The sequence below is a fragment of the Bombina bombina genome, chromosome 1 (assembly GCF_027579735.1).
Source record: "Bombina bombina isolate aBomBom1 chromosome 1, aBomBom1.pri, whole genome shotgun sequence".
Classification (NCBI taxonomy): domain Eukaryota; kingdom Metazoa; phylum Chordata; class Amphibia; order Anura; family Bombinatoridae; genus Bombina; species Bombina bombina.
Window position 1 is genome coordinate 1,145,473,616 of NC_069499.1, and position 9,621 is coordinate 1,145,483,236.

General features: G+C 36.6%; 1 protein-coding gene across 6 annotated transcripts in view; it reads left to right on the plus strand.

Moving 5' to 3' along the window:
- The window catches only part of MLX (MAX dimerization protein MLX), a 41,762-nt gene extending 37,293 nt beyond the window's left edge, over positions 1 to 4,469 (plus strand). For all 6 annotated transcript variants that reach the window (XM_053699265.1, XM_053699272.1, XM_053699282.1 and 3 more), the window contains one exon: positions 2,456 to 4,469. In XM_053699265.1, the coding sequence (XP_053555240.1) occupies positions 2,456 to 2,512 (57 nt within the window). In that variant the 3' untranslated portion in view covers positions 2,513 to 4,469. The remainder of the gene's footprint in view (positions 1 to 2,455) is intronic.
- Positions 4,470 to 9,621: the final 5,152 nt, after the last annotated feature.

The following is a 9,621-nucleotide window of genomic DNA, read 5'->3' on the forward strand; positions in this document are numbered from 1 at the left end:
CCTCTTGCAACTTCCTGTTGGGAAGGAGAATATCCCACAAGTAATGGATGATCCGTGGACTGGATACACTTAACAAGAGAAACTAACATTTTATCACCTCTTTCACTTTACCCTTCCTATTACTTAGAGTAGGCAAAGAGAATGACTGGGGGTGGAGTCAAGGGTGGAGCTATATAGACAGCTCTGCTGTGGTGCTCTTTGCCACTTCCTGTTAGCAGGAGGATAATATCCCACAAGTAAAGGATGAATCTGTGGACTTGTCGTATCTTTATAGAAGAAATCAATTAGCCGAAAGAAGAAATGTCATAAAAAAAATAAAGTGTAGAGCAGTGCTGGGAGTTGAGGTATGAGTAAATCGGAGCGATTAGCTTTAAAAACACTTATTTAGGAGCGAACTAAGTAATCCTGAATGAAAGTGGGGTTAGATTTTGATCATAGTTACACTGATTACTCCCAGAACGATTACAATCACTTTTTAGCAGCCCGCCTTCGGTAACGTCACAGCATAGAATTTACAAAATAAGGCAGACTATCATTCATGATTTTGTTTACATTTTGTATATTTCTTCCAACTTCTACCTTTTTATGCTCTAAAGATTAGCGCTGTTCCTCCGCCCGCCATACTGATTACTTGATTAACAGATGATAAATATTCAATCGACTAATCATTCCCCCCGGGGCGTTCAGCCCCTTTCATGACACGTCACATCCTGTAACGTGTTATGAAAGGAGCTGAATGCCCCAGTGGAAATAAATAGAGCATAAAAAGGTAGAATTTGGAAGAAATATACAAAACATAGAAAAATCATGACAAAGTCTGCCTTATTTTGTAAAATTTATTCTATGACTTTACTGAATGCAGGCAAGTTTACATTCACGTTAATACTGCCCTCACTTAAGAATGGGCAATATAGTTTTTGTACCGCCCCGCTTGTGGGAGAAACACTGCAAACGTTCACTACAAATGTTGCTATCCGATTTACTAGAGCATGCACATTATAATACTATGTTGCTGAAAATCCAGTGGATGTGAAGATGTGGCACAAGTCAGCTTGAAGTACAGCTCCAAAAAAAACAAACCAATCCCTTTAGTCACTGCTTGCTCCCTCCCTGTACATCTGTAGGCAGAAGGCAGCTGCCAGCAGGAGCCATCTTATGTACTACCTTGTTGCTATTTTACATAAATCTGCTCAGCTACTAGAGTGGAGTTGTATTGTTTAATCCGAGCTTTATGTTATGGGGAGCACCATTTTTGTGAGCATGTGCTGACCATTTAACAATCTCTCAGATCATGCATGTAGGTTGTAAAAATGTGGCTATATGAATAGTGGCCATCCTCATAACCTGAGTGTGTTTGGCTATTTGGCTGGATTTTCAAATGAAAAGAATTGTACTAGCTTTGTTGCATTTCCATAAGATAACAGTAACATGGTATCTTAGGCTGCTATATAAATACATCATTAGAATTGCTATTGACTTATTTAATGTGTTGTAAACCTCTCTCCCATTGCAAAATTCATAAATTAGAGGATTTATAGAAGGCAAAATGAATAATAGTTCAGATCTGTAGATGAGTTATCCTGGTGTGGACCTTACACAGTGACAAGACACACTTTCTAGAAAATATAAGACCTTTAAAGGGACAGTAAAGTCAAAATTAAACTTTAAGGGACATAAAACCTAAAGTTTCCTTCATGAGTTAGAGCATACGACTTTCCAATTTACTTATCTATTTTAATTAGTTCTTGTAGTATTTTTTTCTTTTCCCCCCAAAGTATACCTAGATAGGCTCAGGAAGTGGGAGTTAGCTGCCACTTGTCATTAACTTACTAATCTGTTCAACTAGCTCCCTGTAGTGCATTACTGCTCATTTAACAAAGGATAACAAGAGAATTAAGTAAAATTGACAATATAAATTGGAATATTTAAAACTATGCTGTATCAATGGACTGGATAGAACATGACACTTTAAACAACTTTCTAATTTACTTCTATTATCAATTTTGCTTTGTTCTTTTGGTATCCTTTGTTAGAGTAATCCTAGATGAGCTCAGACGTATGCACGTGTCATTCGCCATCTGGCTGCAGTATTTGTAACATTGTATAATGTTCCTATGAACAATGTTGCAAATACTGCTGCTAAAAACATGTGCATGCTCCTAACAGCATGCCTAGGTTTATTCTTCAACAAAGGATTTGAAGAGAACATAATTGGAAAGCCAATTTTAAAATTACATGCATTCCCTCACTCTTCTAGGTTATCTTGGGTAAGAACAGCTAAAATAAGTGTTTACTAAGCTGATAATTTCACCTGTGCTCTAGTTAGGGAGGCCTGAGGACAGGTTTGAAAACCAGTGCTTTATCTGAATCCTGATTTTTGACTTTACTGTCCCTTTAATTAAATCCTAACATTGGCAGTATCTTGTGCTATAACTATGTATGTTTCCTCCTTTAGACGCTGCATGATATTGTAATCAGAGTTCTCCACCAGTTAAAGAATCCACTCTACTGAGAGAACGCTTTTAAACCCTACCGGAGTTAATGGCAGGAGTTGTGGATCCGCATCTCATCATTGCACAGATTAAAACCATGGCTAGTTGGAGTTTGATAACTGTGCTCCACAACTGTACAGTAACAGCTACTTTGAAGACTGTTTTTAGACAAGAGGGTTCTGCTTGATCCCTAAACTGAAATGAAGGCAATGAATTTTAATTCACTATAGCAAGTGGCCTCTATGCATTGCAATCTCCTCTGGCAGAAGATGGCTTAGGGTGACATTTTCATGCGGTGCACCCAGTGGTTATAAAAAGACCATATTTTGCTGGCAAGTTTAGTCTGTATCTACAGTATTTATCTAGTTGACACTCAATTTGATGGTCTGTGAAAAATGTTTCACTTTAAACTTGGGCTTGTAGCAAAGATGTCATGTGTGAAAGGTACGGTGATGGTTTAATAATTGATACTTGTTATAGTTTTTAAGAATTTTTTGCAGAATCGTACAGGAGTTTGCTGTTACTGATCAACTATTTTGCTGTAAAACGTTTGTGGTTATATCAAACTTCCACGTTGTCATTGATGCTGGTTAAACTATTTTCTGGACAAGTATTTAATTTACAAAACAAGAAGCTTACAACTAAAGTGACATTGTAGTGGGGAAATGGCATGTTCTATTTCATTACAGCACGTGCTGTTTGCACTATTCACAGTGTAACTACATTTAACCTCCACAATGAGGTTAACACACAGGTACAGCCTGGTTTGGGAGCTGCAAACTTTGCTCCTTAGTTAAACACATAAGGTTTCATGGTGAGTACAGCACAAATGACATGCTTTTTAATTTACCCACTACACTGTCCCATTCATTTATTTTTTTTAAATTAAATTGATATCTGCAATTTAAACACTGAGCTTTAACATTGACTACCTTGCTCTTTAAGTGTCCAGCAACAATGTAGAATGTTATTTCAATTGCATGGGGGAAAATATTGCTATAGTTTACTAGTCGGGGTTTAAAAGTTGATAGGCTACTCAATGTTAAAGATCAGAAAAAGGTCTGTGTGTATATATAATTTGAATTGGCAAAAACAATTGTTGCAATTTAAAATATGGGGGTGTAGGAGTGGTACTGAAAAGCTGCCGGTGTTCAGTCATTTTGTAGAATTGATAATTTTTTGTGTGTATAGATGTATCTGGGAAAATGTTTGCTCACTGTTATAAAATTATACAGATTTGCAGAGTTGTCTTAAGACCTGAAAGGTGTTTAAATGACCTTTAGATTTGGATGCAAACTTAGAGGTGGGGTACGTACTAAATCAGGACCCACGTCAGATTTTAGAACATCTAAACTAAATCACATGTGTATATATATATAAAAAAATCAACCACTCAGTAACCATGGTTACTAGCCTAGTCTTGCCCAATAGGGCCATGTTTGTGTCCTGACGATTGGAATTAAAAGACCCCCAATAATTATGGTTTAAATAATCCTATTTGTATCCATCATCATTCAGAAGAAGCTTTAACAAGTGCTGATCATGGATAAATTCCTTGTAAATAACCAACTCTGAATACTAGGAAGACTCGCCATCTTCTGTTCAGTGTTAGTGGCCTTTTGGCATTCCACATTTCCAGAAGAGTTTATATTTCCTGTTTGCTGTAAACTATTCCTTTGTCATGGGAAACTAACTTAAGAGTTGTTGGCATTTCATCTGTAATAAAGTGGATTTTTCTTTCTAAACAAATGCCAGTTTATTAAATATTTTTTTTTCTGTGGAAAAAAAATCCTGTGTTCATCTTTAACCTGTTTTTAAAAATAGTCATGATGTAAAATGGTTTCCAGAATGTATTCTCTAACTATCACTGATTATTTTTTTCATGTATCATGAATTGCATTTTAGATTTTTTTAAATACATTTTCTACTACTGCAAGAATTGTGTACAGCTGCTTAATAAAAACAGATACATTGCAACTTGTTTTATTTGACATCTTCACAAATGAGACTTTTGCCATTTTTATATAAAATTATATACTTGCTCATTTATATATTTTTTTCTTTAATATTATTAGCCATTACATCACAGGTCCAAATAAGAGAAGGGAAATCTAGTGAGCTCTACAGAATTAAAACAAATGCAATAAGTTGAGACATAACCTAGAAAATTGCAATTAGGCTTTAATATGAAGTTGGACTGCATGAGTTTTGTGCCATTTTGTATATACATAATACAGATCTAATTCCTTTCTCTTATACGTTTTTAGAAGGTTGCAAGAAATGTCCTAGAATTGTTTTACAGAGCTAGAAGGTAAAGGAAGCCTTTCTTCCTGCAACTTGTGTGATCCCTTAGTGTAAAACACGGTCTTCTTAGGCTCTTGCAGAGGTGCTGCTGCTTTTCCTTCCTACTGCAAATATCCTACCCCTCAAGCGTCGTTGATCACACATCAGGTAGTGTAACATTATAATCTTCATCTGTCTCCACCCCAACCTCTTCCTGTAAAATACAATATTTTGTGTTAGCTTCTTGGATGCATTTGCCATACAAGTTTAAATTTTAGATTCCTTGTTCAACAACATAACTCAAACAGAGACGCATGGGTGAAATTTCAGATTTGCCATTCATTTGCTAATAAAGCTGCGTATATCCAGTGGCGAGAAGAGCTGAATGTCGTAGCCATATTTGGCATTCATTAGCAAATGAATGCCAAATCCAAAATTTTTCACACGTCTAACATAATGGAAAATAAAAGGTGGAAAAGGAATTCTGGTTACTTACAAAGAATTGCTTCTTGCTTTTGGGGTATCCTTCAAGAATTGCATCGAATATTTCTGATGCCTTTGAAGAAAAACAAGTACATTTGTAAATTTTCACCACAAATGCCAAATACTAATTTCCTGACTCTATAAAGTATACAGAAAAATTGTATTACTACACAAAGGAACGTGAAACCCAATATTTTTCTTTTACGATTCAGATACAGCATGCATTTTAAAGCAACTATCTAATTTACGTGTATTATCAATTTTGTTTCATTCTTTATGTATCCTTTGTTGAAGGAGCAGCAATGCACTACTGGGAGCTAACTGAACATATTTGTGGAACCACCAATCAGCAACTATCTCCCAGTTCCCGATTACTAAGCAAATTAAATAGAACATGTAATTTTAAACAACTTTACAAAATGAATTCTATCATGAAAGAAAAATCTAAATTTATGCTTACCTGATTGTTTTCTTTTGGGATTGGTATTTGGGGAGTCCATAGGAATTCTACAACATGTGGGCTATACTTCCGCCACTAGGAGGCAGAGTCCACACAAGAGCTTTAATCCCCCTCTCCTCAATTTAATGTATAGCCAAGCAGAGAAAAGGAAACAGGTAGGTAGGAAAGAAAAAAGCAGGGACTAAAGAAGTACAAATTAGAACTTACGCACAAAAAAAATGAACGGGCATTGAAAGAAAATAATTTGTCAGGCAAGCATCAATTTTGTTTTCTTTTGTAAAATGATGGGATTTACTACCCAAGCTGAGAGTTCACGTTAGAACTGCCTTATTCTGTCCCACCCTTTTTTTATTTGCCGGAACCTAAATCCTGAAGGAGTTTCCTGCCAAAAGAAGTTCTGAAAATCACTTGATTGAACCAAAAGCTAAAAAGTTACCTTCTTGCCTGTATAGAGACAAGAATAGAGAACAAACAAAAATAACTTTGTTTGGAATCCTTGGTAGCTTAAAGAAAACAATTTATTTAAGAAATTACCTGATAAATTAATTTCTTTCATAATGGCAAGAGTCCATGAGCTAGTGACGTATGGGATATACATTTCTACCAGGAGGGAGCAAAGTTTCCCAAACTTCAAAATGCCTATAAATACACCTCTCACCACACACATACTTCAGTTTAACGTATAGCCAAGTAGTGAGGTGTAAAAAAAAGCATACAAAAAGAGAGGAACTGGAAAATATTGTGCTTTTATACAAAAAAATATAACCACCAAAAAACAGGGTGGGCCTTACGGACTCTTGCCATTATGAAAAATGAATTCATCAGGTAAGTTCTTACATAAATTGTTTTCTTTCATGTAAATGGCAAGAGTCCATGAGCTAGTGACGTATTGGATAAAATACCCAAGATGTGGAAGTCCACAGAAGAGTCACTAGAGAGGGAGGGATAAAATAAAAACGGCTATTTCCACTGAGAAATTAAATCCAAAAAATATGTTCTTAAAAACAGAAGAATTAAACAGACAGCTGCCTTAAGAACTTTTCTACCAAAGACTGCTTCAGAAGAAGCAAATGCATCAAAATGGTAACATTTTGTAAAATGTATGCAAAGAAGACCAAGTTGCTGCTCGCCAAATCTGATCAACTGAAGCTTCATTCTTAAAAGCTCAAGAAGTGGCAACCAATCTAGTAGCATTCTCTGAGGCGGAGACTGTCCCGCCTCCAAATAAGCCTTGTGAATCAAAAGCTTTGGCCAAGATGATAGCCTCCACATAGTATTTCAAAGCCCTTACCACATCCAAAGAGTAACAATTTTTTCAAGTGAATTCTTAGGATTCGGACACAAGGAAGGAACAACAATTTCCCTAATAATGTTAGTTTAAATTTCTTCCTAAGTTTGTGAATTCTAAGTCTGCAAAACAGCTTTATCCTGATGGAAAATCAAAAAAAGGAGACTCACAAGAGAGCAGACAATTCAGAAACTCCTAGCAGTAGAGATAGCCAAAAGGAACAATACTTCAATCCAAGAAAGTAGCTTAATATCCAAAGAATGCATAGGCTCAAAAGGAGGAGCCTTCAAAACCAAATTAAAGGGACAGTCAAGTAAAAAAAAAAAACTTTCATGATTTAGATAGAATGTAATTTTAAACAACTTTCCAATTTACTTTTTACCAATTTTGCTTTGTTCTCTTGGTATTCTTAGTTGAAAGCTAAATCTAGGAGGTATATTATTTATTATCGGCTATTTGTAGAGCGCCAACAGATTCCACAGCGCTATATATGCTAATTTCTTAGACCTTGAAGGCCACCTCTAACCTGAATGCATTTTGACAGTTTTTCACCACTAGAGGGCGTTAGTTCATGTGTTTCATATAGATAACATTGAGCTCAGGCACGTGAAGCTCCTAAGAGCAATCACTGATTGGCTAAAAATGCAAGTCTGTCAAAAGAACTGAAATAAGGGGGCATTTTGCAGAGCCATAAATACAAGGTAATCACAGCGGTAAAAAGTATATTATTTTAACTGTGTTGGTTATGCAAAATTGGGGAATGGGTAATAAAGGGATTATCTACCTTTATTAAATAAAAAAAATTCTGGTTTTTACTGTCCCTTTAAGACTCCATGGAGGAGAAATAGATTTAATAACTGGCTTTATACGGATCAAAGCCTGAAAAAAAACAGTGAATATCAGGAAGTTTAGCAATCTTTCTATGAAATAAAACAGAGCAGAGATTTGTCCCTTCAAAGTACTTGTAGACAAACCTTAATCCAAACCGTCCTGAAGAAACTAAAATTCTAGAAATTCTTAAAGAATGCCAAAAGAATTTGAGACCATCATAAAATATAGGTTTTTCCAAACCAGATAATAAATCTTCCTTGAAACAGACTTACGAGCCTGCAACATAGTATTGATCACTGAGTCAGAGAAACCTCTATGACTAAGCACTAAACGTTCAATTTCCATACCTTCAAATTTAGTGATCCTGATGGAAAAACTGCCCTTGAGACAGAAGATCTGGCCTTATAGGAAGTGACCAAGGTTGGCAACTGGAAATCCAGACAAGATCCGCATACCAAAACCTGTGAGGCCATGATGGTGCTATCAGAAACACATGTGATTGTTCCATTATGATCTTGGAGATCACCCTCTTAGAGGCGGAAAAAACAAAATTTATGCTTACCTGATAAATGTATTTCTCTTGTGGTGTATCCAGTCCACGGATCATCCATTACTTGTGGGATATTCTCCTTCCCAACAGGAAGCTGCAAGAGGATCACCCACAGCAGAGCTGTCTATATAGCGCCTCCTCTAACTGCCACTACCAGTCATTCGACCGAAGACAAGCAAGAGAAAGGAGAAACCATAGGGTGCAGTGGTGACTGTAGTTTAAAAATAAAACACACCTGCCTTAAAATGACAGGGCGGGCCGTGGACTGGATACACCACAAGAGAAACAAATTTATCAGGTAAGCATAAATTATGTTTTCTCTTGTAAGGTGTATCCAGTCCACGGATCATCCATTACTTGTGGGATACCAATACCAAAGCTATAGGACACGGAAGAAGGGAGGGACAAGGCAGGTGCTTAAACGGAAGGCACCACTGCCTGTAAGACCTCTCTCAAAAATAGCCTCCGAAGAAGCAAAAGTATCAAATTTATAGAATTTTGAAAAAGTATGAAGCGAAGACCAAGTCGCCGCCTTACAAATCTGTTCAACAGAAGCCTCATTCTTAAAAGCCCATGTGGAAGCTACCGCTCTAGTAGAATGAGCTGTAATCCTTTCAGGAGCGTATTATACTCCTTAGCCAAAAAGAAAGAGAGGTTGCCGAAGCCTTTTGGCCTCTCCTCTGTCCAGAGTAGACAACAAACAATGCAGATGTTTGACGAAAATCTTTAGTAGCTTGTAAATTAAACTTTAAAGCACGAACCACGTCTAGACGTTCCTTCTTTGAAGAAGGATTAGGACACAGTGACGGTACAACAATCTCCTGATTGATATTTTTATTAGATACCACCTTAGGTAGAAAACCAGGTTTGGTACGTAACACTACCTTATCGGAATGAAAAATGAGAAGTTGAATCACATTGTAAAGCAGATAACTCCCAAACTCTTCGAGCCGAGGAGATAGCTACTAAAAATAGAACTTTCCAAGATCAGAGCTTAATATCTATGGAATGCAAAGGTTCAAACGGAACCCCTTGAAGAACCTTAAGAACTAAATTTAAACTCCAAGGCGGAGCAACAGGTTTAAACACAGGCTTAATTCTGACTAAAGCCTGGCAAAACGCCTGCACGTCTGGAACCTCAGCCAGACGTTTGTGCAAAAGAATAGACTGAGCAGAAATCTGTCCCTTTAAGGAACTTGCTGACAAACCCATCTCCAATCCATCTTGGAGAAAA